This window comes from Micromys minutus (genome assembly GCF_963924665.1).
Source record: "Micromys minutus genome assembly, chromosome: 17".
Lineage (NCBI taxonomy): Eukaryota > Metazoa > Chordata > Mammalia > Rodentia > Muridae > Micromys > Micromys minutus.
In genome coordinates, this window is record NC_137952.1 from 12518742 (window position 1) to 12543486 (window position 24745).

General features: G+C 37.8%; 2 protein-coding genes across 3 annotated transcripts in view; both read right to left on the bottom strand.

The window, feature by feature from the left end:
• Positions 1–4262, bottom strand: part of NAT10 (N-acetyltransferase 10) — a 30707-nt gene extending 26445 nt beyond the window's left edge. For both annotated transcript variants that reach the window (XR_013975382.1, XM_080931133.1), the window contains exons 1-3: positions 4077–4262; positions 2089–2211; positions 1616–1707 (exon numbers count right to left, since the gene is read on the bottom strand). Coding sequence is in view for 1 of the 2 variants with exons in the window: in XM_080931133.1 (XP_080787259.1) it covers positions 1616–1707; positions 2089–2196 (200 nt within the window). In the remaining variant the exon portion in view is untranslated. The remainder of the gene's footprint in view (positions 1–1615; positions 1708–2088; positions 2212–4076) is intronic.
• Positions 4263–7726: 3464 nt separating this feature from the next.
• CAPRIN1 (cell cycle associated protein 1) overlaps positions 7727–24745 on the bottom strand; it is a 31657-nt gene continuing 14638 nt past the window's right edge. The window contains exons 5-19 of the mRNA XM_080931356.1: positions 23200–23438; positions 23036–23118; positions 21447–21584; positions 19530–19582; positions 19358–19444; positions 19027–19182; positions 18834–18942; positions 17028–17089; positions 16279–16389; positions 15986–16135; positions 15024–15174; positions 12252–12446; positions 11539–11639; positions 11113–11176; positions 7727–9570 (exon numbers count right to left, since the gene is read on the bottom strand). Of these exons, the coding sequence (XP_080787482.1) occupies positions 9506–9570; positions 11113–11176; positions 11539–11639; positions 12252–12446; positions 15024–15174; positions 15986–16135; positions 16279–16389; positions 17028–17089; positions 18834–18942; positions 19027–19182; positions 19358–19444; positions 19530–19582; positions 21447–21584; positions 23036–23118; positions 23200–23438 (1764 nt within the window). The 3' untranslated portion in view covers positions 7727–9505. The remainder of the gene's footprint in view (positions 9571–11112; positions 11177–11538; positions 11640–12251; positions 12447–15023; positions 15175–15985; positions 16136–16278; positions 16390–17027; positions 17090–18833; positions 18943–19026; positions 19183–19357; positions 19445–19529; positions 19583–21446; positions 21585–23035; positions 23119–23199; positions 23439–24745) is intronic.

Consider the following 24745-nt stretch of genomic DNA (forward strand, 5'->3'; position numbering starts at 1 on the left):
CAACTGAAACTTTAAAACTAAATTTAGATGCCTCAGGAACTTAAGTTTAAAACCAATGTTCCCACTACTATGCTGCTCCCCAAAGGGCCTGGGAAAGCTGGGAAAGTAGTACAGGCTATTGTACGCATGTTTCCTAGACAAGGATACCTCTGCAGCCCTAGTTGAGGGAAAGTGAACCACTGTTCAAACTTAATAGCTAGAACTTGGGCATCCCTTTGTGGGACTCTACTTCCTGTGTGAACTGAGGCCCACAGACTTGTTTCTAGCTTCTCCCTTAAGCCCTTTCCTTTCAAGGTGGCGTTGTAAAATTCAAGGCTTGGGGTAGGCAGGGAGAAGAGGTACAGTAGACTCCCCACCCTCCTGCAGTTTTGAGGGTGGTTTTGAGTTTGCAATGTCCTAACTCTCATCAGTTCTCCATCCCAACCTCCTCCGTACAGAATAACTTTAAAAAAATGGAGCCAGGTGAGTTAAACGTGAAAATCTTCCCAGAACACCAACAGTTATCTGACTCCACACAATCTCATACTTACTAAACCAAAAAACCCACTCAAGGCACCTCAAACAAATTACATAGCTGATCTTACCATCGTGTGGAGGGATGTGAGAGATTCCACAGAGGAAGCAAAGAGACAATTCCAGAAGGCTGCCATCTGTCTTCCACATACATACATGCTGCGGCACTGCATGCCCATACTCACAAATACCTCTCTTCCTTTCCCTTCACCACACACTCACAAACACAATACAATTTTTAAAAGAAAAACTAGGTCCAGGCAGTAATAGCCTTTAATCCCAGCACACAGGAGGTAGAGACAGGTGGATCTTGGGTTCAAGGCCAGCCTGGTCTACAGAGCAAGTTCCAGGACAGCCAGGACTACATAGAAAAACCCTGTCTTAAAATGAATGGGTAGATGGATGGATAGATGAATGGACAGAGATAGATAGATAGATAGATAGATAGATAGATAGATAGATAAATAGATAGATAGATAGATAATGAAAGAAAACACCTAACAAAACAGGATTATTGCCTGGACAAAAAAAAAAAAAAAAAAAGTAATCACACCACACTGGAGAAAAGTCTGATCCAGAAGTGCTGGAGAAAAGTTCAAGCAGACAGACACAGGAAACAAGGGATCTCAGTAGCTGATGGTAGGGGGTAAAAATGGCAGCCATCTCTCCAGCACTGCCAACAGAAGTCTTGACCATTACAGCTTCAGAAAATGAGACCAGCTATGTAACTCAGTGGTAAAGCAAACACAAAGTACTGTAGTCAGTACCCAGAACCACAAACCAAAGAGGTATGGGCATAAATATCACCAACTGTCTAGTGACGGTGAGCTGGTGTAAGAAGCTCTCTAAAGAGGAAAAAGGAAGAAGCGCTGTTACTAGAGAGATTAAATCTCTAGAAATGTCTATGAGCTCAAGGCCATCATGATCCTAAAAGCAGACACCAGACAAGAGAGGGGTGGCTAGGAAGTACCAAGGCTTCTGTCCTAAAAGCAAACAGTGGCCTGCACAACAGAAGCAATCCGCAGTACACTTGAGGGCTTTTCTCCCTGAATTTAACTAAGAAGTTTGAAAGTTGGATGTGACATTCAAGGGCCAAGCTTACCTGCTAAATCCCAGCTCTTTCTTATAACACCACAGGACTGAGGGCCGAGCCTTCACAGTTGCTTTAGACAACATATGATGAAGAATAACCACCTGACAAGGAAAAAAAATATCACAAAATCTCAGGGTCAAAGACAGCATAAAAACTGCTGAGCCCAAGACTTCATTTGAAACACATAGAAACTACCCTGCAAGGAAAACACCTAAGGTCATAAGTAGTTCCAAATGGTCACATATGCTTAACCTTAAGGCTATCATTTCAGGATTCCAAAGATACTGGCTCATCCACTCATGAATCTAAATATAAAAAATTTACCTTTCTGGGTACTGAAAAAATGTCCCCACAATGTATTCTACCAGCGAAGGGATCATAATGGCTTTGTGCACTGAAACCTTAAAAAACCCAGATAACCTGCCAATTTTTTGTGACAAGACACAGAACAACTGAGGAAGCATTTATAAGGTCTTTCTTACCTGATCTTTTCCTCGATCCCCAACTACAACAAAAAGAGACCTCTGCCGCTCAGTTACGCCATTCTCAATGAGAATTCGAATTCGGTTATCCACCTTCTTCCGATGCATGGTGAAAGACTGTCACTAACACAGAAATAAAGAAGATACAGATGAACCAAATACTAGAAAGGCTTCTGTATATTACATCCAAGTAAGTGCAAATTGTGCTGGCATGTTTGTAATCCTAATTAGAAAAATTACAAAATCTTAATCTTCAAACAATGCCACAGGGAAGACATCAATTTCAGTTTTAAAATTAGAAAACTGGAGGTGGAATGTTCTTAAGCAGGAAAGTCAGCAGAAAAAGTAAGTGTACTTCTATTCTCCATCAAGGAAGTTTTAAAATTTGAAAGAGGTACGAACAGGATTTTCTGTGAGTTGGAGGCCAGTCCGGTCTCCATAGTGAGTTCCAGGACAGCAGGGCTACAGAGAGACCTTGTCTCAAAAAGAAAAAAAAAAAAAAGGAAAAGAAAATCAGGACAAGTTAAAAGTAAATAAAACTAAGAATGATTAAAGCACGTTCTGATACAACATGTTTCTTTGGGTGAGAAGCCACACTAATGGCTCTATACAGGTGATTTTAAAAAGTACCATATGGGTTACTGGGTATATAGTATTACAAAATTTGCCTAGGGGGAGGAGAGCTAGACTTAATTTCTCCAGCATCCAGTAAAATACAAATGTTATCTAATTACCTATAACAAATGCACCAAAGAAATATCAAGAAAAATCTATCGTATTTAATTATGTGTATTTAATAATACCCATGGTATTGGACTGTCAGGCTATACGATTTTAAAATTCCAGCACCTGCTGCACCCTAAACAAAATCTTCCCTAAACATGGGCTTTAGCAGGTCTTAATATAAAACACTATCACAATAAATGGGCCCCTGTTTAAAAGGGGAAAGCAGTAAAAGGAAATCAAGTATTCCAAGGCATTGATGTAACAAAGAGGCTTTACACTCTGATCCACCAAGTCCAAAGTAGTTCAGTTTGTAAGCTTTATGTTGCCAGACCCATAAGCGCCTACAAAAAAATGAATGGGTATGCCAAATTGTTAGAGTCTGGCTTAACTATTAAGAATCTAGCTTTGGTTATAGTAGGAGAATCTTAGAAACAGGTAAGGCCCCTGACTACAAGCTTGAAATCTTAAAAAAAAAAAAAATAATAAGTAAATGAAATACAACTACACACAAACAAAATTAGATGTACAATTAATGACCGGAGTGAGGAATCTGATAATTATCTAAATTTCCAGGTGCCTAGAAATGCCTAATAGATAAGGAAGGCGTTGCTGGAAATATCAAACAAGATGAATCGTTTTCTGTTTGTTCTTTTTTTTTTTTTTTTTTTTTGCTTTGTTTTGTTTTTTCAAACAGTCTCACTATGCAGACCTGGCTGGCCTCGAGCTCCAACAAACACTACATACAGCTCTGCCTTCCAAGCGCTAGGATTAAAGGCATGCGCCACCACAACCAGAGAGACAAGTCATTTTCATTAGGCTGTATCCACTCCTGTACATCCGGTAGCAAACATTACGAAGTGCACTGTCAAATGTCCTGAATGAGACAGCTAGACAGAGTACAAATAAATGGACATATTGCAGTATTTAAGAGCAGAATATCCGGAATTAAACCGCGTTGGTTCAAAGCCTATCACTGATACGAGGAACCGAGTCTCTCAGAAAGTAGTTTTGACATCTACCCATTCTCCTTTCTCCGAGCGAGAGGCCGAGTGTGGGAAAGAGCCACGCACCCGGAAAGCGCTCGAGAAGCCAGGCCCGAGTGTCTGAATATCCGGGACCAGGAATGTCTGTCTGTTGGGCAGTCCAGGAGAAGATCCGGGCATCAGCCGGTACAGAAGCTTCCGTCCTCGAGCCAGGCTTACGGCCCGTAAAAGACCCCGACGCACACCTCAACATCCAACCCAGCCCCTTCCAAAGAGTACCTGCGTCCGGGATACAGCCGACCCCAGGCAACCGCACAAAGGAAGCACGTGAGGACACAGAGCTGCTACGCAGGCTGACGGGTTTGCAGGAGAAAACGCTACACAGCTCAGTTGGCCAGGGGCCCGACGCTGCACGTGAATCCACTTAACTGGCAGACAGCACGTGGGCAAGTACTCAAAAGTGAGACGCCGCTACCGCTATGGGACCTTCCACAGTTTCGACGCGTGGTGATGACGTACGATTACGTCACAATGTCTGCTGCACATGCGCACTAACTCCAACCCGCCATTGCAGTGGAGTACTGCGCGATTTGCGGCCGCTAACCTGGCTATAGCAGGCGGAAGTACTTGTTTAGATATCCGGGTGTCCCGCGGCTGTTAAAACACGCCTCTGTAACAGCGCTGTACGATGCAATAGCTTTTGGTAGCGTAGGTGCCGTTTTATCGAACCAGTAACTGCTTTATTCAAGTTCATTTGCTTGAACCTCCATCCTGCAGCAGTCTGGAAGTTACCTGTAGACTTTGCACCCCACGACTGTGGCCGCTATACGTTTCACTCTTCTTACACTCATAGGCGAGGTGTTCCAAAACCCAACACTGGGTGGATCTCAAGGATTGCCCAACCACACCCACAAGGATTACACACGAGTATTTCTGCCTTGTGACATGAGTCACGTGAAATTGGTTTATCCTATATTCTTGGACACAGGTTCTGATCATATAAAACGTAATACCTTCCCCAAATTTATACACAATTTTAATATCTCAATTTCAATCCACTTAAAACTTCAGGATGCCAAGTAATAGTTTTCAGTCACCAACATGGCCCTCGATTTATTAGTATGGTTCCAAATGTGCTTAAGAAAATAAAACAACTTCTGTTTTAGTGGGCTAAGTCCTATAAGGTGGTGACACAAGCAAAACCCAGAACTTTCCCTTAGTCACTGCAAAATCTAACAACACATGTCTGGGTACTAACAGGAAGATAGTGTATAATCAGATTGAGAATGCTAAAGTAGTGGAGAGGAAGAATGGCCAGTGCTAGCTAGATCTCTGTGGAAGCATGTGATTTTACTTAAGGCCTGAAGTATATAGAGACGTCAAAGATAGCTTTCAACTTATTGCCCCTATCAAATAGTTGGACTGAAATCACTAGGTGTTAAAAAAAAAAAAAGACCCCAGTTTACAATATCAAGTGTGGGATGATGGGTATGGGAATGGAACTGCACTTGGAAACAATTTTCTTCTTGAACCTTTGTCCCAGGAGTCAAACACCTGGTCAGGGTTGACTTAAAGTGACCATACCTGCTGAGCCGTTTCACTGGCCTAATACACAAGTACTTGTTTCCAATTTGAGGGGATTGGAACTTGGGTATTTAAAGAACATTCAGAATGGTGGGAGTGGATTAGGCCACCTGAATTAAATGAAAACCACCAATGAAGGCTTACAGGACCAGCACTGGATAGTTGGTGACAGGGAAGCTGGAATTCTTCCAACTTAAACTTCAATTTACACTACTTCCAACTTAGACCTCAATTTTTGCTGCAAAGAACGATGCACCTAGATTCCATTGACCCATAAACTTTTCTTCCCAACACTGCAGTGAAGGTCTTTTAAATGGCAGTTTTATTGGATGGCCCACTATCCCGATGCCCCCACCCCAAACAATACACATACCATTTTAAAGCCTTCAATAGCTCCCAAATGTTGAGACTAAGACTAAAGATGGAAGAAAATTGACCTTCCCAATTCCCCCAACTACATCTTACTAATGCTTAAACAAAACAGCAGCCCCTGGAACATAGGCCTCTTTGTCTCTTTCATCCAGTCTGCCACTCCTCATCCTTATGTTAGCTGAATTATGTCTCAATGAAGTCTTTCCTAATCATACTGACTAGGTCATGTATTTATTACTGACCACACTGCTGAACCATGCCACTTACTACACACATCTGGGCCACTCTAGCATTTTGAGGGGTAATCCTGTCACTACTGAATAGGTTAACACTGGCCATAATATGCCTGGCAAAAGATACCCAAATGTGCAAATTAATATTCAGGCTGTCTCTCTAAAGAAATATAGTACTTAGAGGAAATGAATGCTTACAAATAAATATACCAAACCCTGACTTAAAGTATTAAGTACATCAGATACTGCTACTTTCAAATAGCAACAGTACAGAACCAAGGCTATGCAGGAAAGTGGTTAAGCTTCACAAAATAATGTACAGTGCTTCTAGTGTCATGATTAATAATATACAGTAGTCTAGTCTTTTCCTTAAAAAAGAACAGACCCAGAATCATTCTTCTCTCTCAAGGAGCACTTATTTAGGGTATACACAATTCACAGGCTTTGCTCAAGGACTATAAGCAACCACATTTTCATATAATTTAATCTAAAGAAATTTACAAGAGTTTCTACATTTTTAATTCAAAATAGTAAAGGCAAAGCTTAATTTAGTTTTTTGTTAACTTATATTCAGTAAAACTACAAGTACTTAATAACTTCAGTTGGGATACAGCTTCAGACCGTAAGGATGAAATGAAGGGTATGGTCAGCCTAAGCTATATTGACCCCATTTTTCTTGTAACAAAACAAATTGCCTGGTGTGTACATGAAGCTGCTCAACTGTATTCTGCACTTAGAAGCTGGTTGTTTGCCAAGCACCTTAGTGAATGAACCTGAGAATAAGCACACATTTTTATGTCTCCTTGAAGTCTCTATATAATACCACTGTATAAGTGCATATCTATATGTGTGTGTATATATATATATATATATATATATATATATATATACACACACACATATACATATACAGAGACAAAAGAACTATAAAAGTTAATTTACTACAATCATCGGAAGGTCAAGTTTTTAATATCAAGATACAATGATCAAACAAAGGATGAAAATTTTCATCTCTTTTTAGAATATTCAGGCCCTGGTCATAAATGGCCCTAAGCAAAAAGTTGTCAATGACATGCTACCTATGGGAGGGGCGCATTTCACTGTACATGTATTTATACATACTGTTCATTGTGCATGTACAAAATGTTCTAGTCTTACTACCTAAGAGACATGTTTAGGCCCATCAGTTCCCTGCACTCTGGTAAAATACACACTTGACCAAACCAAACGTCTTCTGCATCTAGACAAACATTTGCATATTATACAAGATATTGAGCAACAAAGACTCAGATCTTAACCAGACTACTTTAGTAGTTCTGTCCAGTGAGAGATTCCTTTGAAAATAGTCTGAATTGAGATATCAAAAAGTTCTATGTGCTAGAACTGCAATGGTAGAGAAATACCTAATCATATGTTGCTCTTGAAAGAAATAAGCAACTTAAAAAATTAGAAGGTCATCTACATTTTGGGTAGAAGCCAGTTTCCACATTCTAAACTTATTTTCTTCAATTTTGCTTTCTTAGTATCATAAAATTATATTCTACACATAATACACCATCTAGGGATTATCCAATAAGCCACAAACCCTTTATCCATCCCAATAAAATACAACTATAACATATGGTTGTGGTACATCCCAGGCAGTTGTCATTTAAAGCACACAAGTGTAGTGCTGGCAAAATATGCTTGGCAAAAATAAAAAGATAACCCTTCCAATTTGATGTACCATAACCACACATGAGAAAGTCAAGAACTTATTTTATTTATTTTAAAATAAACATTGAAGCTTCCCCATTATCCACCACCCTACAAAACTTTTGAATGTGGAATGTTCAACAGCCTAAGCAGTTTTAGTAGGCAATACTCCAGTTGTCTAATGATGAATATCTGAAAATAATTGTTTTTAGTAACTGATTACCGGCTTGGAAAAAAAAGTTTGCAAAAGGCTAAAAGTAAAATTTAATTTCTGTACAGAAAATAACATTAACTTAGTAAGTAGCCTTTGCTTTAACAAGTCAAATTAACTCTTCATGACGTAAAATGGAATGGGACAAGCAGCATTCAGTTCATAGGCACACAGAGTTAGTGCTCAAACTGCTAGCACAAATTCCAACACAGAACACATGGCTAAGTCACTGCTAGACTTTCTGTCTCCATCAAACTGTGCTCTCTCTATGCACCTAAGGCAAAGAATCAGCACTCTGAACATAAGTGTCTCCTCGAGAAAAGGAGAAAATTCAATTAGAGTTAAATTAGACAAAAGATAAATGAAAATACTTCAGAAACAGCTACTAAACATAACCACAAAAGTCTGAAACACCTCAATTTAGCTGCTAGCTGTTGAACACCAGTGTTTCAAGATACAACGTTTAGAAACATATTTTATTTGCTTTTTGTTTTGCTTATACCATCAGAACTGAAACTGCTGTCTGTCATTTCCCTGAAACAGGGAAATGAATCTAAAACACATACTGGTGCTTTTCAAAAGATAGCAATTTAAAAGGGTGGTAGCAGTGGGCATTTGATATCTTTTTCTTTAAAAACTTTCAGGCTGCAGGAGAAAAACACGTGACCAAAAGTGTTATGAATATCCATCGATTAGAGATTTTCATCAGTACCTATTACCAATTTGAGTAACAATACAGCAAGATCCAAGGGTTAGTGATGACAGTGCACATTATCATGACGAATGACAGGCAGGACCAGTCCTCGTGTAAGTCGTTGTTTCAAAGACTGTTAAGTGTTCAAAAGGTATCTAAATAATTCACATTGAGCACAGAAGCAGCCCATCCAGATTATACCCCATATTTGATGCATATTTTCCAGAAGAACCAATTAAAGCCCGATTTGCATTTTGGCTTTGTCTAACACAGTTCCCACTACTAAAGAGCAATTTACATGTGTTTTTAATCACAGTCGTTTGGCCAGAAGACTAGTGAATTCTATGTCAAGGCTGGTAAACCAGCCTCACTTGTGATTAAGGACCCATGCATAATTTGGTAGGCTTCTAATCTGTTGGTGCTCCAATTTAATGGGAAAAGCTATGAAATGCAGTTGTTTTGCTAAACCACACCACACTCCTTCCAGCTTCCTTTTGAGAAAAATGCTTTAACTTTGTCAATTACCATAGAATAATTCTAGGGATGATTGTAGATTTTATTCAATATCAAAAAGTCAATCTTGCATTTTTTTTCCCAAGCCACTTCAACTAACTATGGAGATATTATCACCCCATAAGTATATAATGTTTTACTCCTAAGCAAGGGTGGGGAATCTGAGCATCGTGTGCAAGGCTCAGGATGACGCTTAGGACAGAACATGCAGAATAAGAACAGTTTCCTTCCATATCCAGGTAATATAAAGCTGACAATTGCAGTCCTGTCTTTATGGGATGAAAACAGTCCCTTTACAGTAAGTTTCCTGAAAGGGAGAACAAATAGATAATAACTCTTCTGGTAACATATTATGGTACACTGGCCAGTGTGTTTTTGGCGATTAAACATAATCCTGTGTATCACATTAATTCACTTGCTGAGTGTTCATTTGCGGCATCCCTCTGTTGGGTCTTGGGGGCCCTCCACGACCTAGAAGACAAAAATGGCATTTGATTTTTCTTTCAAGTATTATTTGTTTTGCCTTCAAGCAGACTTTCATTTGAAGTCAAGAAGCATGTGGGCAGCTTGTCAGCACATTATTAGGCTTAAGAGGCCAATTCTTCAAGTGTTCAAGTTTCACCTGTCCTTGGAGCTGTCATGTGCAAATTTGCTCATGTTCTCTAGCTAGAAGAAGAGTAGAGCTAATGGAGCATTCCACCAGTACTCATTCATTCATTCATTCAACAAGTATTTATTGAGTGCCTACTATGTGCCAGGCACTGTAATGAGGCATTGGGAATAGATACAGCAGTGAAGACAGACAAGGTACCTGCTCTCGCGGAGCTTACATTCTAATGTACACGCTAGCTTACATTTCAATAGTAAGTAACATCATACTATCAAAATTAATAAAAGCACCAGAATGAAAACAGACCTTTTTACCTAAACTGTTAAAAAGAAACTACATAACATTCAAAATTGTATAATGACTTGTAACAGGTAAAATAACTTTTTACATGCTGTTAAAACAGATTTTAGCTATCATTTAACTCAACTTTCATATAATATGCTACAAGGTGGGATAGAAGAACATAACCCACATTCACATGCAAATACCTTTGATACTTCAAATCAGTGTTTCCCAGATGACCCATTAGCCTTTCTTTTAAAGTACTTTCTTAATGGTCAATTGCCACTAGCATTCAAATTAAAGTACTTTATAGTTCTTCCTTAATATACATTTTATACACGTCATGGCCAGCCAATTAACTGTAAGAAACCTAATTCTTTAACTCCTTCAATCAGAGAACCATTTAGAACTTCAGATTACATGAAATGCTACCTGTAATTGTTCAAGGAATTAACTTCCTGCCCATGTAAAAAATTATTTTCCATTACTTGAAAGACAAATGAAACAAAAGACTCTTAAGCTTGTGATTCTTAACTTTTATGATATCAAGTTCCTAAGAACTTGGGAGAGATGTTTAAACATCAGATATACGTTGGTATTTAGATCATCACTAACACTGATCCTAAAAGTGTTCAAATTCCAATTAGTTAAGTCAATTCTAAATGGTTCTCTAGATATGACTAGCTTATCTGGCCATTTGAAGGGCTTTTCAGCCTAAAATATAATATGCATGTTTCAAAAATCAAAGAGGGTAATAAATTTATATAAATGTTCAAGCTCATTCCAAAAATGTCTTACAAAAAGTTTCAGTAGGTACTTCCTAAAAACATTTAGCAGGTTTTAAGACCTGAAAAATAAATTTCCAGTTGGAAAAACGCTTTTCTGAGGCAGAGAAAATGTTCTGATTTTCAAGACAGTAACAGGGAAAGTCATTCAAAAATTAAAATTTGGATTCAAGATGAAATTTTAGAAACAGAGCATTTCAGTTAATCTTTAGCAACAAGTCTGGAAAAGATAAGTGTACTCCTAACATGTAGCCTACATGCGGACTATGAACAGTTCTTCCAAGGCCAGAACAGAAGCTCCACATAGGAGCTAGGATCACCACCACAAAATATTACCTCGTGGGGCTCCCCGTGGTCCACTCTGCCCAGAGCCTCGCTTGAAATTCTGCTGATATCCATCCTGAAAGACAAGCTTATTAGTTGTGAAAGGAAAGGTTTTGGTTAACTATATCTCCTAGCAAAATACCTAAGTCCTTCTGGCATCAGTGCATTACAGCTAAGTTATTCTTACTGAGCTTCCCTTAAGCTCAAGTGTACACACACACACACACAGACACACACACACACACACACACACAGAGTTCTGTATTGAAGGTCACTTTAAGAAAACTACATTAAGTGGTTGTCTATAATAAATGTTTACAGAAAAACACAAAAATCAAAGAAGCAAACAAAAGGCCAAAGTCATATTTTATAGCAATGCACCATGATGGACATCACAAAATTAACCCCAAATCACTTAGTCACCCTCTATTTACATACCCGCTGGTAGCCAGAATAGTCCCGGGGAGCACTGAACTGGGACTGTGTATAACCACTGTTTGGAGTATTCGAGAATGAAGGGCGGTAACCATCATATCCTCCTAGAGTTTAGGGTGAGAAAATAATTTACTTTTCCTTAAAAAGATTCTGCTTTCTTAAAGGGAAAAATCAAAAAAGAAGAAAAAAAAAAAAAACAAAAGAAAACTGTAAGCCACACTAGTAATTCAAACTAATTCTGAATTCCCTGCCTTGATCCAATCTGTATATTAGTATCTAAGTACCACCCGTCTTAGAGGGTGACACTTTTTGTCCACCTAGGAGTTCAAATGTGCACGTAAAAGCACACACTCACAAACCACCCCCACACACAAAAATCTATAAACAAACTATTAACTCAAACAAACCTATAAATAAGTGCATGTATAGAAACCCAATTTTTCTCTCAGTTTTGTCATTTAAAAAAACCATCAAAATAAGTCAGGCAATAAGTTATCACAGGACTTTAATCCTAGCACTCAGGAAACAGGCAAGAGAACCTGAGTCTTGGGTAACATACATTCAGCACACACTTCAAATGTTTAAATTATATATTAAGGGACCAACGTAGGGAAGAAATCTTTCCCAAAAATCATAAGCCATAACTCTCATTTTACAAATCAGAAAAAATTCGAAAGTGCAAAAATTAATCAGAAGTTGCCTTATTATTTGTTTACCTCTAAACCCATTGGCAGGGCCCCTGTATCCATTCATCAAGCCTCTGGCACCACGAGACCCTCCTCGAGATACACCACGGCTGTTGTAATAAGGCTGACTGCTACGTGGAAAGCCAGTACTCTGCTGGGGTGGCTGCTGATGGTTACCAGGCACCTGATGAGGCTGGTCCTGGGATCCATGGTAAGTGCCAACCACTGTTAAAAGAAAGGTTTATATACATAAACAAAAAATTCATTACCATGCTTTGTCTCGCATGCTTCCTGAACTATACAAAATGTTCTGCACTCTATTCTTTTTTGTTGTTGTTTTGAGACAGGGTTTCTCTGTGTAGCCCTGGCTGTCCTAGGCTGGTCTCAAACTCAAGAGATCCACTTGCTTCTGCCTTCTGAATGTTGGGATTAAAGACAGTGTTCCATCACTGCCTAGCTCCTGCGTTCTTAAAGTTCAGTTATTTGAGCAAATTTGCCTAGTAATAGGAAATTAGAACTAAGTCCCTATCTCTTCCCTATCCACCAAGAAGATTGAGCTCGAGGGTCACTTTGACAGTAGAAATTCTAAACCTTTTAAAGCACAGCATACAATTCATCCACACAAATAATTTGAAATGGTTCTATATTACCAACACCTGTTGAGAATAACTGACCTTTTAGCAAAGGTATGATCAAACAGTTTATGTCATTTCTTTTTTGAACAACCCTACTCATGTTTTTACAGTTAGTTCACTAACTTAAACATGGAATCATACTTAGAGGTAAATGATCTGAAACATTACAGGCTTTCTTTCAGCTTAGCAGTCTTTGTTACCTATCTAAAATGGCAACATTAGAAGATGCTAAATACAGCCAACTTAGAAGACGCTAAAAGTACTCACACTGGCATTCAACCTACTAGAAGGGCTAGTTCTAAGAAGGCACACATTAGGCATGCCTTCAGACCCAGAATTCAGACCTATGTATTCCAGGACAGCCTGTTTACATTGCAAGTTCCAGGCATAGTCAGACCCTGTCTCAGAAGAGAGAAGAAAAAGGAAAAAAAGATTCTTTTTCAGGTCTTTTGTTGTTTCCATGAATGTATTAATTGGAATTTTTATTCAAATTAATCCAAGGCTGAGAACACACAACACAGTTTTCCAGAAACAAATTACCAGTCTTGTCCACGAAAGACATTTTTTACTACTCTAATACAAGATGAGGTGGAATGAATGACCATGAGTAAGCTGTATTTGGAGTGGTGAAAATAAATACTTATGAGGTAGCATTTGCATGCACACATGAAAGTAAAAAAAAAAAAAAAAAAAAAAAAAAACAAGTGCAAATGAATAAATTCAAGAAATTTAAAGCCTGTGACCCACACAGATGTGGAAGTAGAGAACTGACTCCAAAGTTGTCCTCTAAATGCCACATGCACATGTGGAACAAATGTGCACATCAACAAACAAGGCCTTTAAATTTTTATGAGTACGGGTGTTTTGCCTGTGTGTATTAGTGCATTATGTGTGTACTAAAACATTCTCAATTAGGACCCTTACAAGCCAAAAAGTATTTCAACCTAGTCCAACAATTACAATCAATGTGTGTGTTTTCCCCAACATTATTGCACCATTAAGAATAAACCCAACCCGTCTGGAAAGATGGCTCAGTGGTTAAGAGCACTAACTGCTCTTACAGAGGTCCTGAGTTCAAATCCCAGCAACCACATGGTGGCTCATGACCATCTGTAAGATCTGATGCCCTCTTCTGGTGTGTCTGAAGACAGCTACAGTGTATTTATTTATATATAATATTTTTTTAATTAAATAAATAAATCAACCCAACCTCCTACTGCCAAATATTATGGAAGCTAACTATATAAACAATGAACAATTCAAAGTTTCTATAATTCAGTAACAAATTCAATTCTACCAAAATTATAACATTAACTGGTACACTACAAAAAACTTTTGGGGATAGCCACTTTACAAATAAAGAGTAAACTGCCCTACTGTCAATAGAAAGAATGAGATGGCTGAGCAGGTAAGTGTTCGGTACTGAAGTATAGCTGTGCCATGCATGCCCAACACACCTCCCTGTCCTCTCACACAAACAACACAGTAAATAAAATTCTCAAAAGACTCAATATCTCCTTTCACAGTGTAGTCCTCACCCTTAACAAGGAAAATTCTCTTTCCAATGGAGACCATGAAAGAAAACAACAACCAACCAACCAAAATGCAGAACAGTCCCAACTGGTTTCATCTACAATGTTCAACTCTCCTGGCTCCTAAGGTTCAGGATTATTGCGGAAGGGAAGAGAAGATTGTCTTTTGCTTTCAGATTCTGTCTCCTAAAAGCACCAAAAGCTACATGTATGAAGCCTCACCAACCTGGAGGCCTAAATATGACCTGAGCAAAGGTATCATAGCATATCATAAAGAGAATGGGGAGAACCCATGAGGCCTCAACCTAGACAAGAACTAGAGGAAACTAGGAATGTTGAGAGCAGGAGAACTAGTCTTCCTCTACAGAGAGCAAAGCAATTAACTACCAAATGGCCATCCTTAAAAACATATATACAATTAACATTGAATAGACTGGTGAGGTTGTAATATGTATTTAGGAATACATACACACTTAACAACAATAAAAAGAAAACATGAAAAATAAATTTGAAAAGGAGGCACGCGTGGGAAGTTTCAGAAAAAGTGTTATAATCTCATTATATTACAATCTAAAATAACAAAAGTTTTAAAAAGCAAAATAAAGGACTGAAAAGAATCACCCTGGCTTTCTTACCCGTTTGCAGCTGGTCTTGTTGAAGCTCTGTTTGCTCCACTTGATGAGGCTGACTGGAAAAACTCTGGTTATAACTGGCCTGGTACTGACTCTGTTGTTTTAAAGTTTCTGGTTCATTAACAGGAGGAACTGGGGCATTCATATTGAATACCTGTAGAAAACCAAGTAAATGAATGATTGGTTCATGCCTTTACTTTTGGTTTAAACTTGGATATCTTAGTTCAGTCTTCCCTTCAAATATAACTTAAAACCCCCCAAAATTCAAAACATACACCAATCAAAGAGAAAAGCTTTCATGCATACCACTGTCTTCCTGATAAAATATCATATCAACTCACTTAAATTTTTCCTCTTATTAATATATTAATAAAAAAAGTCTTAAGAGTTTATTTCTTTTTAGACATTGCTTTGTGCACTAATTCAACTAAATTCTAGGCTGTAATACTTTTTCTAGAAATTATACAACTTAAAGATAACTACTGATAATCCAGTAAAGTACTAAATAATAGCATCTAAATTTTACTTTCAAGCAGTTCAGTAAAAAAAAAATTAAACTAAAAGAACAAAATGTCAACAATTACATAACTACATTGTAAGTCCATGAGTACTATACTTCTTATTCTTGTTTTAAAGATGTTATGTGTGCTTATGTGCATATATTGCACATGTGGAGGTCAGAGGACAACTTTCAGAATTCAACTTTCTTCTTCCATGTGAGTTCCAAGGATTAAACTTATCAAGACCCCTTCCCTCTGATCTCCTCCCCCCTTTCTCTCTTTTGTTTAAACTTTGTTAAACCTTCTAAACTTTGGAGTAAAGCTAAAAATATGAGTTTATCATATGGCTCAAATACATCACTGAGAAGCCTAAGAAACATAGTTTAGCGATCAGTAGAAATAACACATAATGACAAACTCCCTTTAGTGTGATTCATAGTACACATTAGAGTGTTAATTGCTCACCGTTTGCATGGATTGGAATGGAGCTGCATTTACATTGATTCCACTGCTATGCAAAGGTTTACTTGTCCCAGCCTGGAACACTTGGGGCTGAGAAGCAGCAGGAAGGGATGATGATGCGGTAGTCTGGTCTGTATTTAAAGATATTGTTGCCTAAAGACAAAGTAAACAAACAAATGTACTTTAGTGGTAACCTAATTCTAATTTATACATGTTAATAAATATAACTTTTATGAAAGTAACATACAGGAACAAAAACAATTACATGCCAATTTATACTAGGTAACAGAACTTGCCTGAATTTGATCAATTGGCTCCTTTTGTGGCCGCTGCTCTGTAGCGTGAGCCGGCTGGTACAAGGGTTGAGATGCTGTATACCCCTCGCTTGTGGAGGAAACCAAAGGAACCTATAGAGAAAAAGACCTCAAACCTTATTTTCTTCTAACTAGTAAAGACAAATTTTAACAACCTTAATACAGATGCAAGAAAAAGACATGTCTGTTAAGGAAAAGAGAATTTCTCTTTTCATTTTGAAATTGTAAGATTTTATATAATGCTTGCTGGATAGGTGGCAGACACCTTTAATCCCAACACAAGGGGAGGAAGGGAGGGGTAGGCCTCTGTGACTTCAAGTTTCTATATAGTAAATGACAAGTCAATAAGGGCTGCATGTTTTCTCAAAATACTTAACTGCAATCTAAATAAATACTGAAATCAAAAATTAAATAAATTAAACCTTTGTCTAATACGCAAAATACCCTAATTTGTAAAATAGTGAAGCTGTTTGTAATACAGACAATAGCTTCGTTTTAATGCAAGAATTGATGTTGAAAAAAAATTCTTCAACAAGGTCTAAGCATAAAAAATTTTAGTTACAAAAAAAAAATCAAATACACATGGAAAGATGTGCTAATAACTACCAATTGCCATATAAATTTGTAAGCAAACACTTGAAAAGTGATCAAATGCATCACAGACTAAGCCTAGAAAGAATCTTTAAGTTACAAACCTAATGAATACTAAGCAAATGCTTACTCATTCTTACCTGTGTGGCTTCTGGTTGTACAGGAACTTGATTAGATTGGGCAAGTCTAGATTCAGAATGAACTACAATATTAAGAAAACTGTTACACAAAATCACATTTCTTCAGAGAAAATTCCATTTCTTAAAAATTACCTAAATTATATATGATGTAATGAGCAATTTCTATAGCAAGGCGATTAATAAACATCTTATCAAGAAAATAAATTGCAGACTGTCTAGGATTTCAGCTTTCAAATTAGCACTTTACTGGCAGTGATTACAGTTTACTCTCAAAGTTGCTTTTCTTTTGTGTATGGAAGATAAAATACAATGCCAGTTAATAAGTTATCAGTGAGACTAACAGGTGATAACCAGTGTCAGATACTTTTGAGAAATTCCACCTCTAAAAGTAGCACAATCCCACATGCTGTAGAAGTTAAGATTTCTTGGTTGTTACAGCCTTATTTCAAATCCCCTAGTAACCTCGAAATCTGGTCCTAGAAGGACGGCCCAGCACTTGCTCCTCTTCCAAAGGACCAGAGTTTGGCTTTCAGCATCCACAGCAGATGGGATAATAACCACTCCAACTTTAGGAGATCCATCACCCTTCTCTGGCCTCTGCAGGCACCCAAACATTAGATTTCATGTTTCTTTATACTACTTTGATATGTTCTGGTGAGAAGAGCAAGATCCAATTTGCTAATAGTCCTATAGAAAAGATCCACTCAATTCAACACATTAATTCTTATTTGTTACTTCAATGATAGAGAACTGAATGTCTTGTTCATCTCTTCCTCTCATGCATCCCCTTCATGGAAGATAAATTCTCCCTCAAGGACTGCAAGCATCCACAAGCAACATCTATTATTTTTATTCTTAAGATTTTTGAAACTGAGACTCAACACCAGCTCTAAGAGATTGTCCTATAGCCTCCAAGAACACTGAACGCACAGGAACACACCCACAGACTCATACACACAATCACACTTTTAAGACAGATTTCTGACAGCTGGAAAAATGGCTCAACAGTTAAGAGCACTGACTGCTTGACTGCTATTCCAGAGGTCCTGAGTTCAATTCCCAGGAACCACATGGTGGCTCACAACCATCTGTTAATGGGATCTGATGCCCTCTTCTGGTGTGTCTGACAGCCACAATGTACTTATATATATATATATATATATATATCTTTCTAAACTGTTTACTTATGTTTTTAAAGGATTTTTGAAATATGCCACACAAAATTTCACTAACACAAATTGCAACCACTGTTAACCCTAATTAAAAGTTTCAAAAAAGAGTGGTTGTTACATGGAAGTGGAGAGCATAATTCATAAATGAAAGAGCCCTGAGTGTGTACTCTGTAGCACTGGTAATTTTCCATTTAAATGCTACTGTGTTTAGTTTGTGAAAAGTCATCAATTCTGTGTATCTATGCCAATAAAAATGCTATAAGAAATTATAAAACTAGTTAATTTCTTACAGGACATCATTTTGCATCAAATTAAAGGCTCAAAACAAAGCAATAAAAATGTGTATAATTACCTTTCAAAACCTCTGAAGTCTATATTGTTTTATATGTTCTCTCATAAAAAAAAAAATTGTTGAGCTAGGAGGGACTGAAAACAGACATTGCAAAGTGATAAGATGGTCCAGTAGATACAAAAGCAGCAAGTCCAACCAAGCCTGATGACCTTCAGAACTCACATAGGAGGAAAGATTGGTACTCCTAAGTTGTTCAGACAACATACATATGCCACATATAAAAATACATGCACTCACATTTTGTTCTTCAAAACAATTTAAACTTTTAAAATCATTACTAACCCTGAGGGCAAACCAGCTGAGGCATATCCATGTTTTGGGTAGGGTTCATAGGTTGTGCTGATACAATGGCAGGATCAAGGGTCTGATTTTCAAAATCCAACATTGAATCCTACAAGTCAGGATATAACTGAATTACATCAAACAACATACAATTAAATTTATTATTAATGGCGCTTTACTAAAATATAGCTACCTGTATGAAATTATAGGGTCCTTGCATTTGCGCCATCAGATCTTGTACACGCTGTCTTCTCACAAGTGGATCTGACTGAGCCACTGGAGTCAATGAGTGGGGCTCTGGTACTGAAGGAGATGCAGTCTGAGGTTGCTGCTGGAGTGAGTTTACCACCTAAAATAGAATAGAGAGAAAAGAAAATCTATTATTTTCATGGCTGTTTCCCAAACACTAAATATTAATTATGTGATGTTTGTTATAATTAATGTCAATAGTATAAGACTAACCCCCTATTTTAACTTCAGAATAGCTAGAAATATAATACCTTCACAATACAAAGAACTTTTACCTCAACTGTTTCAACTGCCCACTCATCCACTTGCTCCTTCTCACCACTGCTGAACTGTGTTTCTGCCATGAACTGCCTATTGACATACTAAAAAGAAAAATCAGTGTTTGGGATGTCTGTTGGGAAAGATAGAAAGGTAGGAGTAGTACTAAGCTTTTTTATGAAATCGTACCTCTGTTGATTCAACCTCACTTTGCTCTGTGTATTCTTCCGTTGGCTCAGGTTCTAAAGTTAGAAAGGAAATATAGCAGAAAAAAAGATTTATTTAGGTCAGATAAACTACAACAGTGGAAACCAGTTATATAAATCTACAGAACGTACAGAATCAAAGGAAGACACACACACACACACACACACACACACACACACACACACACACACAGGTAAAAATATATTAATTAGGCTTCTCACTTGTAACAAATGTACCTCTAACAGATTTGCTGCAGTACGGAAGTTATGCAATCGAAAAGACAGGTAGCAATTAAAACACCTTGTTATATAAACAGATGTTAAGCATATGTCTGTGTACCAGGCATATGCAGTGTGTCCACAGAGGTCAGAAGAGCATGGCAAATGCCCTTACAGACAGTTGTGAGCCATTCTGTGGGTTGCTTAGAATCAAACCCTAGTCCTCTATAGGGGTAACCAGTATTCTTAACTTATATTCATTTAACTATGAACCTAAAATTGCTCTTAAGAAAAAAAGCTTGCAGCCAGTGCAATGGTAGCACAAGCCTTTAATCCCAACACTTGGCAGGCAGAGCAGGGGTATCTCTGTGAGTCTGAGGCCAGCCTGGTCTTCAAAGTGAGTTCAAGGACAGTCAGGGCTATTACACAGAGAAACCCTATCTTGAAAACAAACAAAGAAAATTACGCTTGTAAATGATAACCTCAAAAATAAATGTTTTAATAGTATCAATTCTACTTAAACTCTAAAACTTTTAATACATAATCACATAATCAGAATAGTTACTGATAATTTTTTATGCTTTCCCATTTATAGTCAGTAACTACATTTAAGTTCCCTTACATTGTCCCAGAATGAATGAGGGACTTCAGCATCAACAGCAGTTTCTATGGCAGGCATGATGAAATAAAAACCTTCTAGATTGGAGTAACTCACTCCGTAGATCAGACAGGCCACATACTCAGCTCTACCTACCTCTGCCTCCTGTGTGGTGAAATTGTAAAGGCATGTGCCACCATGCCCAACTTGATGTACACCTTTAAACTTAACTAACACTCAATAAGCAGAGGCAGGTAGATTTCTAGGAGTGACAAGTCAGAGGGAGTCAAATGTGAAGACTGTCTAAAGGAAGAATAAAAACTATATATTCTCCATCTATTAGTAAAAGTGGAAAAAGTAAAACCACAAAAGGTGTCTTACCAATATTCCACCAGTAAGCAGTCTTCCCTTCTGGCTTTAACACAGTAGCACTTGGAGAGTGCGCAGTGCTTACCATGTACCTTACTAAATACATCCCTCACACACTAAATGGAAACTTGGGTATAAAAGTTTAGAGTAATCACCCCAAGATAAAGATAGCTGATGTTGTTGTTTTTACCTTAAGCAATCCAGTTCTGAACTCATACTTTCTGAACTATCACAAAATTTGTGTAGTGTCCAACTGTACTCGATCTTATCAACTTATTATATCTGAAAGTACTCAGGCTGTCTAGTCACACCAGTGTTTCATTAAGATGCTAAACATGAACCAAAAAAACTCCCTAGCCAATAAGGACTTTACAGTTTGAGCCTTAGAGTTCTATACACACACTCTTAAAATTCTCTTTATCATACTACATGTTGATATGGTGAGAAGTAAAACAAGTCAGACAAAAATCCTTACAACTGCCCCAACCCATAGTCCGTATCCAACAATACTAAGCAGGCGAGGGAGTTAGTTAACAATTACCTGTGATCAAAGCTTGTAAGATACGATGGGTTCTGAATACTTCAGATTGCTTAAGGTATCTTCCCATGTTCAACGGGTATTTGAGTATACAGATCATATATCAATGAATGACAAAGGAAAAGAAAATTAAGGCCAAAACCAAAATTAATGCTCATATCCACGAAAATACTCACCAGCTTCAGCTACCTGGTCTTCCACTGTAGGTGCTGAAGCTGCCTCTTCCTCCTCACACAACCCATTTTGATGATTGTGAGTGCTGTCAAAGTAGTTTGACTGAAAAACGCGCTCAACAATTTCCTTTAGCGCTTTATCTAAAAAATGTAGAAAGATTACAATGTTAGACTAACAATCTGACTTAAAATTTTTAAATAAAAAGTTGAAAGAAAAATTCTACAAAAGCAGTAAGAAAAAGTAATCATATTAGTAAAACAACCACATATACACAAATACATAAAACAAATTACAACATGATAGGAATGAAAAAGGAAACTACCTAAAACATTATACTATGCAAGTAAGGAGGGAATAAAGCTAAATTTATTCACTTAATAAAAACTACTGTTGAACATACTGTATATGTTAGGCATGTGGTAGGCACTGGAGAAGTGGCTCAGGGATTAAGAGCACTTGCTGTTCTTGCAGGAGACCAAAGTTCAATACGGGTTGCTCCCAAACATCTAAATGCCAGATCCAAGGGATCTGATACTCTCTTATGGTCTTCTCAGGTACTTGCACTCACATGTATATTCTCACACACACAAAACTAGAAATAATTTTTTTTTAAGACAGTGTTTCTCTGTATAGCCCTGGTTTTACTGCAACTCTTTCTGTAGATCAGACTGGTCTCAAACAAAGATTCTCCTGCCTTTGCCTCTCACCAGGCTTGGAGACATAGCTCAGAGGTTTAGACTGACCTTAATTTACTGTGTAGCCCCAGGCCAGTGTCAGAGCCTCCTGCTTCAAGCCCTGCCTACTGGTGTAAGATCTGTCCAACCATGTCCAGCCTTCCTGGGAACTTAGGTTTTACACTTTACTGACTTTTGAAATTGAATTACCTTTAATTTTAAAAAACTGGCTATTCATATTGTCTCTGTGGCCTTTTAAAAATGGCAGAAAGCCCTAAAGAAACTGATGGATCGGGGCTGGAGAGATGGCTCAGTGGTTAAGAGCACTGACTGCTCTTCCAGAGGTCCTGAATTCAATTCCCAGCAACCACATGGTGGCTCACAACCATCTGTAATAGGATCCAATGCCCTTTTCTGGTGTGTCTGGAGACAGTGACTGACAATGTACTCACATATATAAACAAATCTTTAAAAAAAAAAAAAAAGGTGCACATCACACCTAGCTTAGAAATAATCTTTTTAAAAAATCAACTAAAACAATATAAAATACATGTTCATTAATTTTATTCTACAAGGAGTATCAAGATAAGAAATTGATAAAATTACACAATGAAAAGTGACAGACTAGACCTAATCAGGCTGAGACCTCCAAAATCTCCCTGGTATAATTGTTGTACAAGCTGACAGGAGGTAGATAAGAGAAGTATTTCATGGCAGAAGAAAAACCATCTACAAATCTTGCCCCAAGAAGGTATCAAATATAAAAAGAAACAAAGAATGTCACTGAGACATGCCAAAAAAAGAATGCATAAAAATAAATACAAATTGTTATTTATATACTTGAAAAAAATGTCTTAAACAGAAAATGCATTTTAAGGAGTCCAAGCTATAAAATCATAATTATCTGTGATACTCACAGGTTGTTCCGCATACAGGCTTTTCTTTCCCTTCCAGCAAATCCCACAAGTGTATGGAGGCGTGTTCATACTGCTCATTTAACCTTGTAATAGCAAAGAAAATAGTAACTACCTTCCAATTAGAGCAATTATCTCTAAGATTCTGTCACCAGATACCATCATACCTTAAACTCATGTCACGCTCAGGGTCTACTAGCTTGTAGAATTCATCCAACAAAGACAGCTCCTCTTCAGACAATATTGGCACTCCACTCAGACCTTGTTTCAGATCAGTTCTCACATCATCATCCCCCAGCTTATCCAATACGTACTGAAGCTCAAGGACAGTTTTTAAGCGCTTCTGTTCTGCTTCTTCTCTCATAAGCTGCTCCCGACGTGCTGTCTTCTTTATTGTTTTCTGAATCTGTCAATGAACATAAAAGCGAGACAGAATACAATTTAAGTACATTCTATGCAAGAACAAGCCAAAAATTAAGCACTTCCTCCTTACTGGGGGCGGGGAATCACTGATGATATCAGAAAGAAGTTCCATACTTGAAAAATAAAATTCTGTCTTCATGAATCAAGAAGACTGACAGAGAAAAGGAGGCCATGTAAGTCAGATATGAAGAATTTTGTTCCCCTCAGTTTCCCCATCTTTTCCCTCTCGCCTCCTCTTTCATGTCAGCATCAGCTCAGGAATAGAGAAGGGTAACATCTTCTCAACAGTCACGGCACTGTTTTCCTTCATCCTTTCCCAGATTAACTAAGATAAACTGACAAAAACAAAATGGAGATATACATACAAAACCTAGAGTTTGGGGATTGCAGAATTGGCTCAGGATTCCAAGGGCACTGGCTGCTCTTCAAGAGAACCCAGGATCAATTCCCAGCATCCACAGTATGAATTCCCAACATTACAACCACATGTATGTAGTTCCAGTTCCAGGGGATCTGAGCCCTTTTCTGGTCTCCAAAGATATGCACTCATGTAGTACACAGACACACATGTAGGAAAAACACCCATAAAACCAATCTTTTTAAAATTTTTAAAACTTAAGTAGTAATGAAGAAATAATGAACATTGTAATAAGATAATTTATATTGGCAGCTGAGTAGGTAAATGGTATTACAGCAATAAACGTATATAAACAGGGCTACGGTCTAATTTAGGATGGGCAAGTAAGCTTACAAGGTGAAAATGTCGTCTACTGAAATGGATGAGCTTTTCAATGTTGGGAGAAGCAGTTTAAATGAGGAAGGTCTTTCATAGGTAGCTGGAGGCAGAAAACAGGAAGAGAAGTAGGAATGTGAAGAAGAAAAAAAAAACAAAAGCAAAAACACCTACCCAAAAGAAGTAACTGTACATGTCTGTGTGTGTATACAACACATACACATGTGAACACATGCACACACGTAAATCCAGAGGCAGGAAGATCTAAGACATCCTTCCTGAGGTACCATACATCTCAAGTACCCCAGAGATCTGCCTGTCTTCATCTTCCTAGAGCTGAGATTATAAACAAGAGCCACCATTCCTGGCTTGGCTATGGGTTCTTGTGATCTAACTCAGGTCCTCACTTTAATCAATTCCACAAACTCCCTAGCCCAAAGGCTTCTTTTTCTTTTATAAGTTTTAACGACATATCAGCTCAAGAATGGAAGGTATAAATAAGGTAGATTAGAACTAGGCTAAAGCGACTATTTGAATCAAAATAAAAATGGTATCTA